This window comes from Sus scrofa, chromosome 10 (genome assembly GCF_000003025.6).
Source record: "Sus scrofa isolate TJ Tabasco breed Duroc chromosome 10, Sscrofa11.1, whole genome shotgun sequence".
Classification (NCBI taxonomy): Eukaryota; Metazoa; Chordata; class Mammalia; order Artiodactyla; family Suidae; genus Sus; species Sus scrofa.
The window spans coordinates 29,024,715-29,047,754 of NC_010452.4; the positions used below are offsets into that span (position 1 = coordinate 29,024,715).

The 23,040-nt window shown below is 39.6% G+C and overlaps 1 protein-coding gene across 10 annotated transcripts in view; it reads left to right on the forward strand.

The window, feature by feature from the left end:
• Positions 1–23,040, forward strand: part of ZCCHC6 (zinc finger CCHC-type containing 6) — a 65,616-nt gene that overhangs the window by 29,151 nt on the left and 13,425 nt on the right. For 9 of the 10 annotated variants that reach the window (XM_013989710.2, XM_013989711.2, XM_003130637.4 and 6 more), the window contains 15 exons: positions 915–1,095; positions 2,506–3,605; positions 4,245–4,395; positions 5,428–5,514; positions 6,101–6,201; positions 8,473–8,530; positions 10,985–11,088; positions 12,486–12,575; positions 13,036–13,149; positions 13,325–13,402; positions 14,043–14,220; positions 17,222–17,269; positions 17,355–17,446; positions 19,051–19,166; positions 20,821–21,143. In XM_013989710.2, coding sequence (XP_013845164.1) covers positions 915–1,095; positions 2,506–3,605; positions 4,245–4,395; positions 5,428–5,514; positions 6,101–6,201; positions 8,473–8,530; positions 10,985–11,088; positions 12,486–12,575; positions 13,036–13,149; positions 13,325–13,402; positions 14,043–14,220; positions 17,222–17,269; positions 17,355–17,446; positions 19,051–19,166; positions 20,821–21,143 — 2,821 coding nt within the window. Of the gene's footprint in view, positions 1–914; positions 1,096–2,505; positions 3,606–4,244; positions 4,396–5,427; positions 5,515–6,100; positions 6,202–8,472; positions 8,531–10,984; positions 11,089–12,485; positions 12,576–13,035; positions 13,150–13,324; positions 13,403–14,042; positions 14,221–14,391; positions 16,423–17,221; positions 17,270–17,354; positions 17,447–19,050; positions 19,167–20,820; positions 21,144–23,040 lie in introns of those variants that run through there. The other variant, XM_021064632.1, reaches the window with a different exon arrangement.

Below are 23,040 nucleotides of genomic sequence, written 5' to 3' on the forward strand. Positions count from 1 at the left end.
GCACTGTGCTAAGCTCTTAACAGACACTCTCTCACTCAGTCCTCCCAACAACCCTATGAGGTGGGTACTGTGATCCCCATTGTTCAGATGAGGAAACTGAGTCTTAGACAGCTGGTATCCCTTCACCAGGATCAGACACGGCTAGTACCTGGCAGAGTTGGATGTCCGAGCTGAGCGTGTCCCATTCCAAAGTCAGTTCTCTTAGCCACTGTGCTGTACAGCGGCCAGTCTGAGACTGAGGATGCTAAGTCACAGAGCAGTTAAGATCTGTGAAGTGGTACAACCAGTATTTGAACCCATTCTTTTCTAAGTCCTATGCACTCTCCACTGTGTGACATCCCAGTATGTCCCAACCTGTCAAGAGTCTGTGACTGGAAAACTTGTACTAATTTCTCATATCAAGAGTTATTTATTTGACTTAAAAAGCAGTTGCCACTGGCAGATCCAGTGAACTTAATGTAGCTTTTTCAGAGCAAGTGAGAGGAGTGTTTTTCCTTTGGCTCTACATCTCTAGTTGGCGCCCACCTCTGTGTGTAACTGTGTAAAGGCGTCCTCCAGCCGCAGGAACCAGGAGAGCGCCGTGCTGCGAGTAATAGCAGTCAGGGCGCAGTTCTCTCCACCTGCCCTTAAGACTTCAAAATGAGGAGTGCTGCCTGGGTACAGAAAACTGCCTGTCCATTCCTCCAATACTGACTAGATTTTAACATACTCTAATCCCAGGAATTCTGTGAAGGAAAGCTATTTTCCCACAAGCAAAATATAACCTAGAATGGGATTTATCTAGATAGGTTGTCAAATGCCTACTCTTGCTAAGGTTTTTCAGATTTTTTTAATTTGATACTTGAATGATCTCTAGTTTTTCAGATTATACCAACATCGGAAATAACTGTATTTTCTCTTTGCTTAATTAATAGGTATCATTAACATTTGATTTAAAACATCAGCCTTCAGTACCAGTTGGGCAGCTCTGGGTGGAATTACTTCGATTCTATGCCTTAGAATTTAATTTGGCAGATTTAGTAATAAGCATCCGTGTCAAAGAATCAGTATCTCGTGAATCAAAGGATTGGCCCAAAAAGCGCATTGCCATTGAAGGTATTTCAAAATGTTTATCTTTAATTCCTTTTTTTTTTTTCTTTTTTGTAAGGTATCAGTCTAACAGCATGCTTTTTATTTCAGTCTTTTTTCAGCTCCTAAATGTAAGGTAGGCCTCACCCCACAAGTGAAATAGGTGGCTCAAATATTGCATGTGTTACATGGGTCATTCCAAGGGACTAGTTTGCTCACCCTGGGTTTTTTTAAGTGCTGCAGTAAAACATCTTAGTTACTTAAGCAGCTAAAAGAATGGCTGGCTGGGTCCTTATTTTCTTTGGAAATTGCTTAAACAACTTAAATGCTATCCAAGTGATGTGCAAATCTCCCTTTCCTCTTGACTGTTCTCATTTCTGGATGTTTAGATTCCATCCTTGCATTGATTGTTTTTGATGTTGTTTAGCTTTACAGAGGTTGAAGAAAATACTTTTTCTCATGAAAAATAGCATTCTTTGTTGGATTCCTCTCCATAGAGGGAAAGGATAGTTATTTTTGGAATATCTGCAATAACATTTAGAACTTATTCATAAAAACATCTTTTCTGTTAAAAAAGCACTAAACTCTTACATGAGTTAAGCCTCATTTGACTGAAGCCATTGTATGAAAGACATGCTGGTGTGCCCTGTAGACTTCCTTAAGTGGACTGGTTCTTCTCAGTTTTGCAAAATCAGGAGGTGGAAACCCCTCTAGAAATCTTAATTCTCCTCCTTCAAATAATTTAAAGAACCTCCTAAATGGAATTCTCTTATTTTTGCTTGATTTTTTTTCAAGCTTCGTATTGCATAAGAGGGGCTTTTTTTTGCATTTTGCATAAATTCTGTGTTCCGTCATGGGGATCTCACATTTTTAAACCCTCCCCTGCAGTTTCTGTGGCTCAGCTCTTCTGGCCAATTGCCTAACCTGCTGGAGTTCTAGGGGAGGAGAAAAGATTGAGAGAAGTGGTGTCTCCTCCTGGTGCCTCCCTCTCGCCCCTGAATTCAGTCCAGCCAGTTCAGTGATGGGGCTTCCCAGGGCAGAAGAGTGGAGGTAAGCTCTACACACCCTAGGGCCTGGCTGAGTGGGGAGGCAGAGCACTCAGCAGAGCCTGGCGGGAAGCCCTCACTTCCCCAGGGCATGAGAGCCACACCAGTGATGTCTTTTTCCACCTCCCCAGTCACAGAACAGAACAGGGAAGGGGTACTGGTTGCGAACAGAATGGGTTCTCTTCCTAGAGCAGATGTTTAAGAAAACTTCTTTTTCTTTTTGTTTTGAAACCTTATCTTCTTCCTCCCCATCCCCAGTTTTTTAAAAAAGCATACAAGATACATGGTAAAATTTTCTGTTGCTAATTTGTTGTCTTTGTTTATAGCAGTCTGATTTTAAAAACACGAAAGAGAACTGTATGAAGTGGTGATTTCTTTTTTTTCATTGCAGATCCCTACTCTGTTAAAAGAAATGTGGCAAGGACCCTGAATAGTCAGCCTGTGTTTGAATTTATTCTTCATTGTTTAAGGACAACGTATAAATATTTTGCTCTTCCACATAAAATTACAAAATCCAGCCTTCCAAAGCCACTGAACACTGTTACCTGCACCTCTGAACGTTCTAAAGAAGTAGCAAAGCATGATCCAGGTGTACAAGCCAAAGGTGACAAGCTCAAGAACTCAGTTTTGGCTCAAGGTCCTGGTGCTGCCAATTGCACCACAAACACCTGCAAGGTACAGCCACTCCCTCTTAAGGAGACTGCAGAGAATTTTGAAAGCCCGTGTACAGGGGAAACGGGGAACCCCTACATCAGAACCCACCTGGAAAACGCAGACTGTGTCAAGGCAGAGGTCAGTTGCGATGACCGTGAGGATGTTAAAGTACCACGTCAAGAAACAAGAAGTAAAAATGAGAAAGAAGAAAATGGAAAGGAGGGCAAGCATCCTTTGAGTACTGACCGTCAGTCATTAAGTGGTGGCGAAGCTGGAGAGCTTACCGCCAGTGGCAGCACAGGAAATAATGAGACAGATGGCACTTTGGGTTTAGAAGGCTTCGAAAATGCTACAGCCAAAGAGTGCAAGGAGTTTGCGACTTTAGATGACAAAGCTGATGTTGATGAGGAAAGCACAGAAGGTGCTAATGAACTCGAAGACACCCTAAGCCACTTTACCCCTTCAGGACAGGACCAGACCTCAGGAATCACTCACTCTGACGAAGAAGAGGAGGACGAAGAGGAGGAGGAAGAGGAAGAACCCAGGCTCTCCATTTCCCAAAGGGGAGATGAGGATGACATTGCAAATGAAGATGAGTTAGACAATACCTACACTGGGTCAGGGGAGGAGGACGCCCTATCTGAAGAGGAAGAGGAAATAGGAGGGTCTGCTAGCTGCGAAGGCTTGCAAGAAGGTGGGAAACATGTGGACGGAGATCTCCTAGTGGAACTGAGTAAAATCAGCCTCAAAGAAGAAAATGTCTGTGAGGAAAAGTCAACTGTGGATCAGTCTGATTTTTTCTACGAATTTAGTAAACTCACCTTCACCAAAGGCAAGGTAATCGGTGCCACTCCTAGGCATGGGACTAGGAGACTTGAAGCACTTTTAATGCATGTGATTTCAGTTTGTGTATATTAGACAGAACTCTCCCTGTTCTGGTAGTTGCTAATAAGGTGGTCTTTCACTCCAGTGCAACCGCTAGGTCCACTTCCCTTCTTAGCATCTTGGGAATTTGCAGAGGAGAAAAGGAATGCTATTGGTAGTGAAAATACCTGCCTTTTTCCCCATCTCAGATAGTTTGGAGTGGCCACACATTCTATTTTCACCCTTTTGAAATGTGAGGAATAGAATGTGCACTTTGGAAAAGAGATTCAAAACTCCTTTATTTTGGGAGTTTCCATTATGGCTTAGTGGGTTAAGAACCCAGCTAGCATTGGTGAGGATGTGGATTCGATCCCTGGCCTCACTCAGTGCGTTAAGGATCCGGCGTTGCTGTGAGCTGTAGCGTTAAGTCACAGACGCAGCTCGGATCTGGAGAGGCTGGCTCTGACATAGGCCGGCAGCTGCAGCTCTGATTCAGCCCCTAGCCTGAGAACTTCCATATGCAAGTGCAGCCCTAAAAAGCAGAAACGAACAAAAAAACTCCTTTACTTGACAAAGTTTTAATTCTTCTTTTGCTATGCCGTCTTCCTGCAGTCTCCTACAGTAGTATGCAGTTTATGCAAACGAGAGGGTCATCTAAAGAAGGACTGTCCTGAAGACTTCAAAAGAATCCAGCTGGAGCCTTTGCCACCATTAACACCCAAGTTTTCAAATATCTTAGATCAAGTTTGCATTCAGTGTTACAGTAAGTGAATTAACGTTTCTTTTATTTTGTCGCAATATTACAGTGACATCTTCTCACGAGTCATCCGAATCGCTAACTCACTGGCTTCATTATAGAGGCTGTCTTTTCCATTCTCCACAGTGCGCCGTGGATCCTGTTCCACTTGGGACTTGAGATAAATAGTTGTTAGAGAAAGGTGGGGGAGGGGTGTCTTTTAAGACTGGAATACTATCATTTCCCAACTGGTATCCCTTGAAATGTTTTTCTAGATCCTTGCCATTCGTAGTACTTCATAGCAAGAAGCATTCCACAGGTTACACAGAATAGCTCTACATTCCGCCCCCTCCCTTAGAGATTTTCAGGGCACGATAACATAATAAAGGCTTCTAAGAAATGTTATGGTGAATAACTGACTTAGCTCTTCAGCATTTCCAAAATTTGAGCATAGACCACTTTTTAATGAACACTAATTAGTAATGCTTATAATAGCCCTTTAAGGAACACCAGTTTGGGGAAGTGTTGGTATAAGGATTTAAAGTTCCGTAGGGGAAAGCATTGGATGGAGAGGTATGCAGCTGCTTAGAGCGGGAGGATGTGCTGCATCACACTGCTGCGTCTTGAGTTGTCTTTGCCTGGAGAAACTTGTTTGTAATCAGGGATTTCTTTTTTAAACCTCTTTGGAGATGATAAGCTATGAAAGGGAATTGTCGGTTCTCCTCACACAGCTTACAAAATGTCATGTTCACCCTCTGGGGTAGAGTAGTTCCCTGCAGGCTGCCTTCATAGGGCTCTGGGTCTCTGAACCCCAGGAGCAAAACCTTAGTTCAGACTAGTTTGTATCTCAGGGGCAGTTCTTGGTGATAGACTCTTTCAAAAAGGCATCTTTATTTTATATCGCTTAATGCTGTCTACCAAGAAGATACAAACAATTTAGGGTTTTCTTTTTTGCTCTCTTTTTTTTGCAAGCTTGTTAAGTGTTTTTATTTAAAAATACAATTCTTCAGAGAAAGAGAACAATCTTTGTTTCTGAATGTATCTATTTATTTTACACAGAGGATTTTTCTCCAACTATTTTAGAAGATCAGGCTCGTGAACATATTCGGCAAAACCTAGAAAATTTCATAAGACAAGAATTTCCAGGTAAATAATTTTTTACCTTTAAGAAAGGCAGTGTGATTTTCCTTCAGAAAGAGCACATTAAGTTTGAGAATGAGAAAGTACTCTTATGGTGATGGTGGAGGCAGAGCTTCTGTTGTTTTGTGATATCCTTAGGATGGTGTTTGGTCTGCCAATCCCAGTTTGCCAACGAAAAAGACAGTTGCAGAGGAGTATTTCTCTTAGCAGATGCCCCAAGTGAACTTCATGTAGTCAGTACTTTGTTTAGGGTTAATGTTCACACCTCTAAAAAGTAAATTTATTGAGAAAGTAGTAAATTTTGTTACTAAATATGCTGAGGTGATCCACATTTTCCTTGAAATGCCCTTACATTTAAGAAGAAAGTGGCATTCGATCATCTTTCATGTCTTCTATAGCTTGTATTTATTTATAGTAGATTTTGTGAGAAAATAACTTATAATAAATGACTAGTTAATAAAAGAACAACTATAATTAGATTACTGTAGGGCAGCTAACAACTGGGGACTTTTAATTCACGAGAGGGTCATTTTGATCAGAAAAGGGAATGCACTCAGGTAATTATTTGTTACTTTTCCTATCTCCCCAACAGGAACTAAATTGAGCTTGTTTGGCTCCTCCAAAAATGGATTTGGGTTCAAACAGAGTGACCTCGATGTCTGTATGACAATTAATGGACTGGAAACTGCTGAGGTACAGTGATCACAGTACTTCCATTTGCTGCAGCAGCGTGATTTGACGGTCTTGACTGACAGTATAGCATGGTATTTTCCAAGTTTATCAGGGCATATCATATGAAGTAGGCCATTAGGCACAATCTGGCAAATACATTGAAGGTTTAGAGGTGAACATGAGGAGTAGAAAGACTTCTGCCTTGCAACCTAGAATGCAGAGTGGATTTGAAAGTGACATCTGGGAATTCTAGAAAGCCAAACCAGCCTCTCCAGTGTCCCATTGGCACGGCTGATAAGACAGGCTCAGGTGCATAAATACAGCCACGTAAGGGCTTCATAAAGTTTTTTAGCATGCAGGCCGTGTGGCACAATGATAAAAGAGTGTTAAACTGGATCCGAAACAGACTTGGTTTCATCTCTCCTACGTGTGGCCTTCCGTGGATAATCTCTAATACAGAAATGAGAGCCTCTTGCCTCTGGAGGTTGTTGTGCACATCAGCATCGATCATGTGTGTCAGGAATTAGCTCACTGGCCACTGCCTGTTTTGTACATAGCAGTGTTATTGGCACACAACCACACCCCTTCATCTGTGTATTGTCTCCATCTACTTTCACTCTAACTTCAGGGTTGAGTCCTTGCCACCAGCCTTGGGGCCTGCAAAGCAGAGAAGGTTTTCTGGCTCTGATAGATATCAAGGCATTTTTAAAGTATAAAATATAGGGAGTTCCTGTTGTGGCGCAGCAAAAATGAATCCAACTAGTATCCATGAGGATATAGGTTCGATCCCTGGCCTCGCCCAGTGGGTTAAGGATCTGGCCAGCATTGCTTTGAGCTGTGGTGTAGGTCATAGACTTGGATCAGATCCCAAGTTGCTGTGGCTGTGGCAGAGACTGGCAGCTGTAGCTCCAGTTCGACCCATGAACCTCCATATGCTGCGGATATGGCCCTAAAAAGCACGTGAGCTCTTGCTTTCGCTCGTGCGCGCGCACGCTCTCTCTCTCTCTCTCTCTCTCTCTCTCTCTCTCTCTCGCCGCCCCCCCCATGTATATATATAATACTGGGAAAAGGTAAAAAGTCTGAGTAGTACTGAATCCCTACCCTTTATTATTTTTAAAAACAGTCCAAATGGTATCTACTTGAATGATGCAGCTTTTGTTCAGGTTTTTTCAGCCTTTTATGAGTTTCAAGTCTTTGTCCTTTGAGGATATATCTGATTTGGGAAAATTGCCATTTATTCAGCATGACTTTGGTGAATAATGTAGATAAGCAAGATTAGGTCCAATACATGGAATGACCTGAATATTCATCGTTGAGATTGAATTTTTACATGATGAATAAACTAGTTTTGAGGGCACTTCTAAAATAATATTCTGAATGTATTCTGGGAGGTAATAAGCATCAAAAGGGCCTAATGTTGAAAAGGTGAGTACACAGGTTTTTAAATATTTGAAATATTATTCATATTTGCTGTATGACTTTCTTTTTGTGCTTTTTTTTTTTTTTTTTTGTCTTTTGTCTTTTGTCTTTTTGAGGGCCACACCCGAGGCATATGGAGGGTCCTTGGCTAGGGGTCTGATCGAAGCTGTAGCTTGCCAGCCTATGCCAGAGCCATAGCAACGCGGGATCCGAGCCACGTCTGCAACCTGCACCACAGCCCACAGCAATGCCAGATCCTTAACCCACTGAGCGAGGCCTGGGATCGAACCCACAACCTCATGGTTGCTAGTCAGATTCGTTTCTGCTGCACCACGACGGGAACTCCCTGCATTATATTTTTGACTAGTCCTGTAGAGGAGTAATCTGGGCTTAATCACTCTCCACAGCAATTCATCTGGTCTTAATTGAACTGTAATGAAAGTCTACCCAGAATGAATAAGACAGGCTACAGACGCTCCCTCTTGTTGGTTGTGTCACATGGAGTACTTCTGAGTGACACAGTTACATAAAGGGAAAAAATGGACATTCTCACCAGTTCAGAGACTCTTCTAGGACTCTGATTTCAGCCTTTCCTGTGCTTCTAAGAACAGTTAGTAAGTAGGATGTATGGAGAGTTTCCATATTCTTAGGATGTGCCTATGAATGCAGACTGATGTTCACCTAAAAGGAAAAAATGTATATAGAACAAGCTGAAGTTAGTATCATTATTTCTGGAATAGAAACTATAACTGGATTAGAAACCTGTCTTTTTTTTCTTTTCTTTTTTTAAATTTTATTAAAGTACAATTGATTTACAGTGTTGTGTTATGTCTTCCAGTTTTGATTTAGTAGTCTGTGCCATTTTTGTTACAGGGCTTGGACTGTGTAAGAACTATTGAAGAATTGGCAAGAGTCCTCAAGAAACATTCAGGTAAACGTCTTCTGAAAAATATTTTTGTCTTTTTTATTTGTGTTTTACATACTTAGAATTTACTAATACTAATGAAACAGTGTAGTGCCTCATACAGCATGTTTATGGTATTGGTGTCTTTCAAAAAGCTTGTGTGATTAAGTATGAAAATCTGAGGTTATAATTTGTGTGCACGCCTCAGTCCGTTTTATTTCAAGACAGAGTACATACCTTACACATAAGAAATTTGGGGAGTGGTTTTTGCCTTAGCATTGCGTTAATCAAAAGTGTAGGGGTTGCTAGCAGCAATGTGTAGTGAAAAGCACCATGGCCTAGGGTGATGGATTGTACTAGAAGCTATTCCACAAGCTCTTTGTGTGACCCTGAAGTATTTATAGCTGTAAAATATATAGGTTTTATAAATTGTGCACAGAGCTGAAATACCATTAACACATTCTTCTGCCTCTGTTGGAGGCAGCCATGGATGCTATCAACAGTGAGAGTCTTCTTTTAAAATGTGGTTCATGAAACTTCTGTGCTGTGTTGAGAATGAAAGTAAGCATGATATGGTCCTTGCCTTTATGGAACTTAAAATCCATGGGCCACCCATGAAAAGCTTTCTTATATCTTAGTCAAGAGTAGACTTAAATTCACAGCATGGACATGCACACACACACACATAAGTAGGTACCTTAAGTGCCCCTTTTCTTTGCATTTTTTTTTTTTTCCGGTTTAAAGAGTGTACCATATTATATAAATAATAGGATGGAAAATCTTAATTTTGGTTTATTCCTATTGAAAATTACCTAAAGCATCAGTTATTTTTTTTAAATGGGCATCAATATACTTTTTTTGGTCATTGAAATAAGCATTTTGGAAATTTTATCTCTAAAGATCACATGCTTCTTTTTTTTAATTTGTGAAGATCAGGCAACAAAATTAAATTGCTGAGCTGTCATGACTGTGATTTAATATTGAGCTAGGTTTTAACTTATGCTATTGAAATCATTTCAGCCTTAAAGGAAAGTAGTAAAAATGGTATAAGTCACATTTCCCTCTGCTATCTAATTAGTCTGTCCTAGACCAGGTTCAGTAGCAGTTTAGAATCTGCGATACCTAGATTTGAATCCCAGCTCCACAATTCACCAACTGCATGTGCCTAAGCAAGTTCATTTCTCTGGGTCTCAGTTTCCTTATCTGTTGCGTCAGGGTGAATGGCCTTAGGAGGTCATGTTTGTAAAGGGATCTAGGTACCCAGAAAGGGTCTTACTGTCACAGCCCTTCTCCCTCATCACCCCTACTTCTGCTTCCCCAACCCATCCACTTATATAGATGCTCTCAAACATGTCTTCCTGCTTCTCTGCATTCCCGTGCCACCATGATAGATGAGGCCCAGCTCAGGTTTTTTTTTTTAGGGCCACACCTGCAGCATACGGACGTTCCCAGGCTAGGGGTCAAATTGGAGCTGTAGCTGCCAGCCTACACCACAGCCAGAGCCATGCAGAATCCGAGCTGCATCTGCAACCTGCACCACAGCTCACAGCAACACCAGATGCTTAACCCACTGAGTGAGGCCAGGAATCGAACCTATATCCTCATGAATACTAGTCGGATTCATTAACCACTGAGCCATGACGAGAACTCCCCCAGGTCAGTTTTTATACTAGGCACCCAGTCTCTCTTTCAGGTGGTGCCTCCAGTCTGTCCAATGCCAGGGGCTTTGTCTAAATAGATGTGCTCAGTGATTTTCCCCAACTTATCCCCGTTCATTGGTGTTTCTTGGTCTCTGAGGATGTATGTTCTCTATTTGGGTTCTTCGCAGTTTTGACCGTATCCTCTATCACTCATTATTTCTTTCTCTCAAGTCCACTCTGTAACCTGCACAATTCATGGAAGTTCCTAAATATACCATTCTGTTTTAGGCATATTCCATGTGCAGTTCTCCTTTCCTGATAAATAAATCTCCCCAGCCTTCTCTTTATTTGCCTCTTCTTTTTCAAAGCCTTGCTCAGGCCATTCCCTTCTCTCCTGTTGAAGTTGATTCCTTTCTTACCTCTAGTTCTATGGTGAGTAACTTGTTTTAAGGATTCAGATGATTTTTCTCCACATCTGGAGGTATAGTCATATGGAGAGACTGAGTGGGGTCAGTCCAGACTCTGGTAGTTTCCTCTGTTTTGGTGTTGATCAGACTGAGAACCCCCTACATGTGCACATGATCCATTGAGTTCCTAAAAGGCAGTGGCTGTCTTGTTGATTCTTGTACTTGAGATACTGATGTGTTTAACAAATGTAAACTTTGCCGGAAGAGTCTTCCCAGATGTTTATTCGTAACAGAGAATTCTTGGACTAATGTTAGTGATTCAGTGAAACCAGCCAAAGCCAGGTTTACATCACTTTGTGTTGGAACATTAATGGAAGAGCAATGTATATCCCCGGCTGCTGTATTTAATGATACTTTCCGATTTCCCAACCTAGGGCTGAGAAACATCTTGCCTATTACAACAGCAAAGGTGCCAATTGTGAAGTTCTTCCATTTGAGGAGTGGTCTCGAAGTGGACATCAGTTTGTATAACACATTGGTAAGATTTTCTCTAGATTTTTTTTTTACTTCGGGGAGATTAAGGGAAACAAGTATCTCTTTATTTTTATTTTTTTCTTTGCTTTTTAGGGCTGCACCCATGGCATATGGAGGTTCCTTGGCTAGGGGTCGAATCAGAGCGGCAATTGACAGCCTACACCACAGCCACAGCAACACCACATCCAAGCCACATCTGTGACCTACAGCACAGCTCACAGCAATGCTGGATCCTTAATCCACTGAATCAGGCCAGGAATCGAACCCACATCCTCATGGTTCCTATTCAGATTCGTTTCCTAAGTATCTCTTAATTTACGCAATCTTTAAGTAAAATTAAGCCATTCCTTTCATCCTATTCATTCTTTGAAGAGTTATTTGTGCATGCTTGCTAAGTGTCTGGCAGTGTTTGGAGGCTGGGGATATAACACAGAGTTGAGTTCATATTAGTATTCATTTAAAACGAAGGCAGAGGAGTTCCCATTGTGACTCAGCAGTAGCGAACCCAACTAGTATCCATGAGGGTGAGGGTTTGATCCCTGGCCTTCCTCAGTGGGTCAAGGATCTGGTGTTGCTGTGAGCTGCCATGTAGCTTGCCTGTGGCTGGTGCAGCTTGGCTGTGGCTGTGGCGTAGGCCAGTAGCTGTAGCTCTGATTTGATCCATAGCCTGGGAATTTCCATATGCTGTGGGTGGGGCCCTAATAGGAAAAAAAATAAAAATAGATAAAAAATTTAAAAATTAGATAAAATAAAGTTAGAGTGGCAGATGCTTTGCGTGGGGTGGGGGTGGGGGGAACACCCCACAGCAAATAGAGTTCCCTGGCCAGGGATCAGATCTGAGCCACAGTTGTAATCTATGTTCAGCTGCAGCAACGAGCAGCGCTGGATTCTGTGCCAGGCCTGGGATCAAACCTGAGTCCTGGTGCTGCAGAGATGCCACTGATCCCATTGTACTACAGCAGGAACTCTGGCAGCTGCTTTTTGTTTGGCTTGAACTTTGTTTTAATTTGAGAGAGAAAGTGTGTGTGTGTGTGTGTGTGTCTAGTCTTTAGTCTCATATTTGATTTGCTTCAGGCCTTTATGGGATCTCTCTGGCACCTCAGGACATTTAATTTGAATAATTAGGGCAGGGGATCTTACACTGACTAAAAGAACTAATTATTTTAATAGCTTTTTGTTTTCTAGGAATGTTTAGACTAAGGAATCTTGAGATCAGATGTTTGTAATTCTTAATTATTATCTAGTAAGTTAATAAAGCTTGTCTTTAGGGAAAAAAATATTAGTTTCAGTCTAAATGTCTTCATCCTAAAATGAATTACCGTGCAAACCTTTTCAGAATATTCCAGCTTAAAACGTTTTCTTCTAATTGGTAGCCTTATAGTATAATTTCCCTTTTAACAGGCCCTTCATAACACAAGGCTCTTATCTGCTTATTCAGCCATTGATCCCAGAGTGAAATATTTGTGCTACACCATGAAAGTATTTACAAAGGTGAGTGTGTTGCCTGGATTATAATTTGTAAAAGTGTTGAATCACTCTTTTGTACACAGGAAACTAATATATATTGTAAATCAACTATACTTCAATTTAAAAAAAAAAACATAAATCTGTATTTTTAAAGAATCATAGCTGCGTCAAATGCTTCTTTTAACTATTTGAGAAGCCCCACTCAACAGGCTGAAATTTTGTTGTCTTAAAATTTTACATGGTAACCTAGTATTGCTTGTGGCTGATGGTTCTACTGCTTTGTTGAGGTCTGTTTTGTTATGATTTGAATTTTTTTTTTTTTGGATGGGTCTACTTCATTTCCTTGGCATATTTTCGCATTTGAAAAACGTAATTTTCATATTAGTGCCCTGTGGTATCATACTCTTAGTGAAATAGAATAACCACCAGTGTAGCAGAAAACACTGGTGATCCTTCCTTTGTTCCTCCTTTTCCTTCCCTCCAGATGTGCGATATCGGTGATGCATCTAGAGGCAGCTTATCATCATATGCATACACGCTTATGGTGCTATATTTCCTCCAGCAGAGGAATCCACCAGTCATTCCTGTCCTTCAAGAGGTATTAGTAAAAGAAATTGTATTTCTCATCAGTAAGAGCTGGGTGATCTTTGAGCCCTCTTCCTTCTCTAAATTTCTGTGGTTCTGTAGTTAATTTTTTTACTATTTTCCTACAAGTTTTTGTATCAATGCCTTAAGTTTGTAATCCATACTAATAGTTTAAAAATTAATTTCAGATATACAAAGGTGAAAAGAAACCTGAAATATTTGTTGATGGCTGGAATATTTATTTTTTTGATCAAATAGATGAACTGGTACGTATTTTAATAGTAAAGATTTTTTACATCCTTGACTGAAAGTTAGCTGTACTATGCTGTAGTGTAGATGGTGAACAATTATATTATCACTTGTTATATTTATTTATATTATGATAGTAAAAAAAACACACACACACACCAAAAAAAACTAGCGTGTACAGACTATTCCTTTGAAATTGAAAACATTTTTTTAAGCCAGGTGAGTTTGTAGGGACTATATCTAGGATTTCTTTAATGCCGCATAACTCCAAATGCTTGGGTAACTTTATTCCAAGTGAACAAATATTTGCTCTGTGATTTTGTAGAGTTTGGGAAGACTTTAGAGTTACAGAGATACAATAACCAGATGTCACCAAGGCTCTTAAAAGTAATTTCCAGATTCTTCCACAAACATACATTCTGAGGTTTGACATTTAAAACCCTGAGCTCATTCTATCTCCAAGTCATAGAGTAGAAATCAAGAAACACATGTAAATGATATTTTAAAATATAGAAGAAAAATTATATAATTGTATTTTTATGTATTTAAACTCTAGTTAACGAAGATAAATCCAAATTTACTCCCTAAGATATGAATGCCTATTAATATTAACACTTCACTATAGAGCATGACATCTCTTGTTCCTTCTATTTCTAGCCCACCTATTGGCCAGAATATGGAAAAAATACAGAATCTGTTGGGCAGCTGTGGTTGGGACTTCTTCGTTTCTACACAGAGGAATTTGATTTTAAAGAACATGTTATTAGCATCAGGAGAAAAAGTCTGCTTACAACTTTTAAGAAACAGTGGACCTCAAAGTACATTGTTATTGAAGGTACAAATAAAATCAGTCTTAAAACTGCATAGAACATAGAGCTTAACCTCTGAGGGTGTTTTTCTTCATCCTTGGAGAGCTCTTACAGAGCAGCTCTGAGCCGTTTTCAAGAGATCGATGACCTCCTGTGGGGCGTCTGACAAATGCAGGAATCTTTGTTCACCGTGACAGGTCCCTTTACCTTTGTTTAATGGGTACTGGAGAATACACATTATGATACTGCAATAGAGATACGCCAGCTTCGAAACAGTGGGACCTTTAAAAAGTTCCTAACCAAGAGTTTGAAGATTTCCACCAAGGGTCAGTTTTCACGATCCTTAATTGGCTATTTATTGGTGGAGGAGTTTACCTATAAGTAGTTATATATAAAATTTGACATTTTTTACCCACTCGGAAGCCTTTTCTTCCTTAAATGCCAGGATCCATGGCCATTTGTGTTTGTGTTTGATTATTTCCAATTTGGGGGTTTTTGTTTTAATCTTTGTAGAATTTTTTATTAACTTTATATGTGTTTATATGTATCCAGGTATATTTGTATATACATAACACCTTTTTTTAATAATTGAGCTCATTATTCTGAGACTTGCTTTTTACACTAAATGGTTTTACTTTGATATCTATTCTGTCTATATATTCACCAAGTTATTTTCAGTTGTTGCTGAGTAGTATCTTTTTTCATTGAGGTATAGTTGATTTACAATATTACAGTAGTTTCCTGTGTACAAACTAGTCATTCAGTATTTCTATAGAGTATACTCCATTTAACATCGTTATAAAAGATTGGCTATATTCCCTGTGTTGTACAATACATCCTTGTTTCTTATTTATTTTATACGTAGTAGTTTGTCTCTTAGTCCTCTACCGTTACCTCACCCCTCCCCATTCCCTCTCCCCCCCTGCTAACCACTACTTTTTTCTCTCTATCTTTGACTCTGTTTCTGTTTTATTACATTTCATTCATCTGTTTTACTTTTTAGATTACATATATAAGCAATCAATTTTTGTAGGGTTTTAATTTTATATACAAAATGGAGTTTAATAAATGTAATTGAGTAATTAAAAAATACTATAATAAAAAAATGAGAAAAAGATGGAGTTTAAATGCTTAAAAATGAATTGAGAAATGGCTTCAGAAATATTTTGTTGATTTATCTTAATTTTTTACACACTCATATCCACCTAAGTATTATGTTACTTTGGGTTATGCTTTCATCATTACTTCTGCCTATTGGCAATATCAAAATACTGTGAACATTTGTAAAATTCAGATGACAGAGGGTATAGATTTGGTTTTAACTTTTAGGATCTCATAGGTCAAAAAACATACACCTTTGTCTTAAATCTTTACCGTATCACGGTGGATTCTTATGATCTGCCAGCTATTAATATTTTGTTTTTAATTTTTGAAGCCTCATTATCTTTTGCCTTTAATTTTGCATTATTTGCAGATGAGCCGTTAGCAATAGGCTAAAATAGAAGGAGGTCTTTTAACTGATTATTCTAGAACTGAGACATTCCAGTGGTGGTAGCGGTAGTGTTTGTAACTGTACAAAAGCTAATGTCACAGTATCTCTGCTATACCAAGCAAACAACCAAAAATATTCCCACATAACACATACATAATAATCACCAGAAGAAGGCATGACCAAATCTACCCGAAAGGTAACCTTCCCATAGCAATGATTAGTGTAGGGTTAAACTGTGTAAAAGATCCTAGACTAGTAAACTCTTGGTGAGTCTAAATCAAATGTATACGCCAATTATTGTGTGATAGGAGCATAACAGCAAACTGAGAGGTCGCCTCTTTTTCCTTTACCCCACTTGTGTGCTACTGATACATCCTCCATTTTCTTCATGAGATGATCAACAAAAAAAGGTTTGGTTTGGTTTGGTTTTTCTTTGCTTTCTTGAAATATGTTTTTAGACATTTATTGGAAATAGTTAAATATGTACACATAATGTTAAAGTTGTATTTTGATTTAGAAATAGTGCTTTAACCTTAATGTATTTCATGAACCAGATTATTCAGATCTCACGTATGTCTTTGACATCAGCCTTTTTTTTCATCATGCCCACCACTTTCTGGATCATCTGGCAAATAACATTTCAGACACACAGATGTACCTGTCCAAGACGTTTGAGACCCAGACATTTAAGCTTGTATGGAAGTCCTTGTATGAAACTTTTACTGGAAATTGAGATGTAGGTGGCAGATTGTATGTTATTGGGACAGGTGTGTGTATGTTGTATGGTTTATGATCTTGAGAAGTTGTTTTCTAAAATGATTTTTAAAAAACTGTTAATTAACAGGAACATTCAGGGAGTTCCCATCATGGCACAGTGGTTAACGAATCCGACTGGGAACCATGAGGTTGCGGGTTCGATCCCTGGCCTTGCTCAGTGGGTTAACAATCCAGCATTGCCGTGAGCTGTGTGTAGGTTGCAGATGCCGCTCGGATCCCACGTTGCTGTGGCTCTGGAGTAGGCTGGCAGCTACAGCTCCAATTAGACCCCTAGCCTGGGAACCTCCCATATACCACAGGAGCAGCCCAAGAAATGGGCAAAAAAAAAAAAAAAAAAAGACAAAAAAACAGAACATTCAGTGCTAAAATGTTTTAAATATATTTGTGACCTCTATTTGCCTCTAAAACTAGTATGATAAAGTATTATCAGACTAATACGCCTTTTCCAAATAGCATTTTGTTGTTCAAAAGGAAGCACCTTCTCATAATATGAAGGACTCTTTAAGGATTCAAGTGTAAAAAATACCTTCTTTTCTAATGGACACTTTTGGGAAAAACTTGCCTCATATTTAGGAATATGTGTTACTTAATGTATTATAGATTTGAAACTCATTAAAAGGGCAGTCATGTAATATTTTTATTAATGACAAAGCATGTAATAACATTTTCTTCTTGTTACATAGACCTCATTTAATGTATAAATAGTGGCATTTCCTATTTGATCATCTTTTTTGTTTCCATTCATTTTCTTTGCTTAGATCCATTTGATTTGAATCATAATCTTGGAGCTGGATTATCAAGGAAAAGTAAGTTACTTTGTTTATAAATATTAATACAATCTCTTTTCCTTTTAATCCAGCCAAGTAAAAGCATTTACTCTTTTTTTCTTAGTGACAAATTTTATAATGAAAGCATTTATTAACGGTAGAAGAGTATTTGGTATTCCAGTCAAAGGATTTCCAAAGGATTACCCCTCAAAAATGGTAAGTGTCTGTTGGAAATACAAAAAAAAAAAAAAAAAAAAAAAAATTCTAAAAAGGCTTTTAAGCACCTAACTTGTGCACATTATTTTGGTAATAACCTAAATAATTGAAAGTTTGGTGAGTCTAGCCAAGATAAACGATTACAATACAAAGTAATTCCTCACCCTTTTTTTGAAGTCACTTATCGGAACAGAGAGAGATAGCCAGAAGTGGAGTGGAGTAGGAAGGTTAATCATTTTGTTGCTCCTTCTTTTCCTCCGTGACACATTAGGTGACATTGCTGTTCCACCAAGTATTCAGCTCCATGCTAGCCTCTGCAAGCCCGGTTTGCACCTCCCCAGGACTTTCCGCACCCCCTCATGTGACCTCTAGATTTTCTGGTCTGCTTTCAGAAAGTAATAAATCCCTTAATGGGACTCAGAGGGAGACAGTATTGCCTCTGCTAAAGGTCTGTCTGTTCTCATTTAACCTGATATTCAGCTTTTCATGGAACCACACTCAGTTAAAAACAAAATTGCCTTGTAAAAGTTCATTTCAGTGAGAGAAAAGGGAAAGGGGTTACGAACTAGAGGGTTTTTTGTTAAGAGTCAAGGGGTTTTTTGCCTCCACTGATATTCTTAATAAAGATTTTTTAAATGTACTCTACGTGATTGTGTATGCATAGTCAGCATTTGATTACATCTAGCTTTTTACTAAGTATTGCTACGTCGGTGTTCTAAACCAGTGCTTCTGAAACTCATTCATACAAATCACCTCAGGATTTTGTTAAAGTGCAGATCCTGACTCAGGAGGTCTGGGCTGGGGCCCAAGACCACGTGTCCTGCAAGCTCCTAGGTGATGCCCAATCTGCAGGTCCCCACCTCAATTTCGGTGGCAGGAAGGCTGGAGTCTAGACCATTGGCTTTCCTTTCCACAAATAGTTTCCTTCAGAAGCCACAAGAAAGCATCAGCACAGAGCCTCTTTCTTTTTAGGTTTCAGCCTCTTCCTTTTCTGAGAAATTTTATGAGAAGCCTTTGAACCTGGCTTCAGCTTGCCCAGGTCCTAAGAAGCTGAGTCACAAGGATATGCAGTGATCTCATTTAGAATTATGCTTAGGGGAAAAGCTACTGTTAATGGTTCAACAGTGTCCTGTGTGATTAAAAAGGAGCAACAGGAATGAATTTAGGTAAACCTATCCTAAATTAGACTTCCTAGTGGTTTTAGATTTTGGAATGAAACAGTACAATGATTATTAAAAACAATGCTATCCAGAGTTCCGTTGTGGCTCAGAGGGTTAAGAACCTGACTAGGGTCCCTAAGGATGCAGGTTCGAATGCTGGCCCTACTCAGTGGGTTAAGGATGCCACATGGCCGTGAGCTATGGTGTACGTTACAGGTGCGACTCAGATTCGGCATGGCTGTGGCTGTGGTGTAGGCCGGCAGCTGCAGCTCTGATTCGACCCCTCACCTGGGAACTTCCATGTGCTTCAGGTACAGCCAAAAAAAAGAATAATAATAATAATAAAATGTCCATGTTGAGATATAAGATCCCTGATTGATTGGTTGGCTTTTATTTGGATATCACATTAATAGTTCAAATTTTTATATATTTATGTTCTGCTAGGAGTACTTTTTTGATCCAGACGTGCTAACTGAAGGAGAGTTAGCCCCAAATGATAGATGTTGCCGAATTTGTGGGAAAATTGGACACTTCATGAAGGACTGTCCTATGAGGAGAAAGTAAGTAGATATTCAAAGGAGTAGGTTTAGTTTTTTTCTTACTGTCCTCGTTTTTAAATGAGGTTCTCTTGTAACAGAAAATAAACTTGTATTAAATCCAGCAGTTCTCAGATAAATTTGAGGCTTTTACAATGAAAATGAGTTGATTTAAAACATGGCTTTACATGCAGGTAACTAGGGTTAACTAGGGTATACAGATGGTAATCTTCCAGGCCTGCTCCCTTTTCCTGATTTTGAGCACAGCCCTAATCATCACTCGATTGTGTGATATCACACTCTCCAAAAGGATGGAAGAACAAAAGAAGAAACTGAAAGTCTTCTCTTTGATGGCAGTAAAATGCTTAGAATCATTTCAGTCAATGAAAAGTAAAATGGGTTTCCTAAGGACCTCAATTACACTTCTAGTGTGCAGTAACTGGAGTGTACATGTTGGGGTTTAGGCTCACTAATAGTTTATTGGACTATAGGACCCTTCAGTTCTACACATTTTCACTCCTAATAATTGCTATTTGGTCAGTTTGGTCAACAGGCTTTCTTTTAATAATGTTTGCAACGGGGGAAGGGGACATGGTTTTGGTTACTTGCCTGGGACATGTTCTTGGTTTTGGGTGGTGGTGGTTTTTTGTTTGTTTTTTTTTTTGTTTGTTTGTTTGTTTTTTTGCCATTTCTAGGGCCGCTCCCACAGCATATGGAGGTTTCCAGGCTAGAGGTCCAATTGGAGCTGTTGCTGATGGCCTATGCCAGAGCCACAGCAATGTGGGATTCTTACTGAGCAAGGCCAGGGATCGAACCTGCAATCTCATGGTTCCTAGTCAGATTTGTTAACCACTGAGCCACGATGGGAACTCCTGGTGGTGGTATTTTTAACTAGACGATGATATTCTCATAAAATGCATCTTAGAGTAAGTTACTGTCTGGAATCTGAGGCTCTTTATTTTTTATTCATATAATAGTCATTGATGATGTAGGGCAGGGAAGAAATAATTTTTGCTGGGGCATTCCCCTTGTGGTGCAATGGAAATCTAACTAGTATCCGTGAGGATGCTGGTTCGATTCCTGGCCTTGCTCAGTGAGTCAAGGATCCGGTGTTGCCACGAGCTGTGGTATAGGTCACAGACACGGCTCGGATCCCACATTACTGTGGCTGTGGTACAGGCCAGCAACTGTAGCTCCAATTTGACCCCTAGCCTGAGAAGTTCCATATGCCGCACCTGAGGCCCTTGGCCGGGGCGGGGGGAATTTTGGCGCTTTAAGAACATAAATCTCCTTATAATGACTGTTCCTTGTTGAATCTAAAGTTTCATGTCTCAAGTTTCCAGTGCTAGTAAGTAATGTTAATGGGCCAGAAAGGTTTGAAAAATCACTCCAAGGGTAATTTGAGTTTCATTACATCAGTACCAAAGTAGGTAATGAATTAAAGGAGTTCCACTAATTGCAAAAACTGGTTTTATAGCATGAGAGTAATTGTGAAGATGAAAAAGAAAAGCTAGACCCTTGAGCCCTAAAGTTGCTTCTTAATTGAGAAGATGAACATAAATTTATTAAATTCTTGTTTTTCCCTCTATATCTGGTTGTCTTCTAACCCTGGAGTGGTCTTAATATTTTGTTTAGGTTTCTGTTTATATTTTTCCTACTAGTATCGTATCTTCTACAGAGTGAGGCGACGGCATCAGGAAGATACCCCAAACCAAAGATACCCTGAGAACAAAGATAAAAGAAGCAAAGAAGACAAAGAAATTCAAAACAAGTACACAGAGAGGGAGGTGTCAACAAAAGACGATAAACCCATGCAGTGCACACCTCAGAAAGCCAAGCCAGTGAGGGCAGCTGTCGACCCTGGGAGAGAGAAAATTCTCAGGCTACCGGTGGAAAAATGGAAGAGACAGGATGACAAAGACTTGAGAGAAAAACGTTGTTTTATTTGTGGACGAGAAGGGCACATTAAAAAGGAATGCCCACAATTTAAAGGCTCTTCAGGTAGGGACACCAATCACACCGTGATGTTTGCACTTGCATCTCAAAGGAAATCTTTCTTTTAGAGTTCTTAACTATTGTAGTTCTATTTATTTCTTTAACAAACCTGTCTGCTGGAAAAGATTGTGTTTTTAAGAAGGCGAACCCACCTCCCCTGCATTTATTTCTGATCCTCTGTATGTCTTAAGCACTTACTCCTGGTTTTTTGAGGCTTATCAGAGTCATTTGGTTGACTTTCCTACTAAGATTGTCACTGAATTAAAGACCTGGTCATCCTCAGTACCTAAAAATTGTAGCATATGCAACCAGAAAACAAACTCCAGCTCGAACCTTGCTGGTCAGGGTGTGCACTCGAAGTGGAAGCACTGGAATTCCCTTCCGGTCGTGGCTCAGGGGTAATGAACCCGGCTAGTATCCATGAGGACGAAGGTTTGATCCCTGGTCCCACTCAGTGAGTTAAGGATCCGGCATTGCCGTGAGCTGCAGTGAAGGTTGCAGACATGGCTCAGATCTTGTGTTGCTGTGGCTGTGGCGTAGGCCGTCGGCTGCAATTCCAGTCTGACCCCCTAGGCTCACACATGCAGCCCTAAAAAGACCAAAAAAAAAAAAGAAGAAAGAAAAGAAATAGAAGCACTGATTGGCTGTCGGAGGCATAGCCGAAGTGCTCTCAGGACACCACATTACCTGTGCAGGAGCCCCTTGTATTGTTGTTTGAATACACAGGTGCACAGGCCTAGAAGGGGGACTAGAAGGAGGTGGATTACACAGTTAATTGTGGTTCTACCTGCAGAGAATTATGGAAAATTTTCTTTGCATTTCATCATTGTAATGCTTTTCTGCACCTAAGCATGGTTTGTCTTATGATGAGAAAAAATACATTATCAGTCCATAGTTGAAAGTCATCCATAAATCTTGCCCCTTTAAGTTGGGGGATCAGAATCCACCTTTTCTATTACGTATGGGCACCTTTTTAACTGACTTAGTAATAAGGGTACCCTGTGTTTGGGGGTTGGGGATAAGCTAGGATTTATGAAGCAGTTTATTCACTCTCACTTTATTTTCTCAGAACAAATTTGTGAAAGTGGATGAAATGTGATTAGCATAAAAATGAAACCCTGAGAGAAAATGTCTTTTATTAAAGTAGTAATCTTGTTCCTGTCCTCAACTGTACTGTTTATGGACAGCATAAAAAATGTCAGCAGTGCTGACAGTTTCCTTAAAACACTGGCTCTAGTCTTTGTCGTTCCTGGAACACTAATACCTCTCTTCCATTTTATGATATATCAGCAATAGAGTATGTACTTTTTTTTAAGATAGAAATTTTTTAGATCAGCTATTGTAATTTTTTGATGAGCTTTATATGAAAAGAAATATATTTTTAAATTGTTTAATTATTAATTGTAAAATAGTACTTAAATGTTTATGAAAAAGACAGTTTCAGTTTGCCCTACCTCTAAGGAACTCAGACAAATTCAAATTCAAATGTTTTTGCCCTAACACAGGACGTAATACCAGAGCAAAATGATTTTCTTTTATAATTATAAGAGGTAAAATGTTTAAAAGAAATTAAAAATGGAGTTCCCGTTGTGGTTCAGCAGTAATGAACCCAACTAGTATCCATGAGGACACAGGTTCTATACCTAGCCTTGCTCAGTGGGTCAGGGATCCAGAGTTGCTGTGAGCTGTGGTTTAAGTCACAGACACGGTTCCAATCCTGCGTTGCTATGGCTGTGGTGTAGGCTGGCGGCTGCAGCTTTCATTTGACCCCTAGCCTGATATGCAGCCCTAAAAAGACAAAAAAGAAAAAGAAAGAAATTAAAAGCAATAGCTAATACTCATTGAGCACTTAGTATGGGTCAGGTATTTTAAGTACTTTACATGGGTAATCTCATCTAATTTT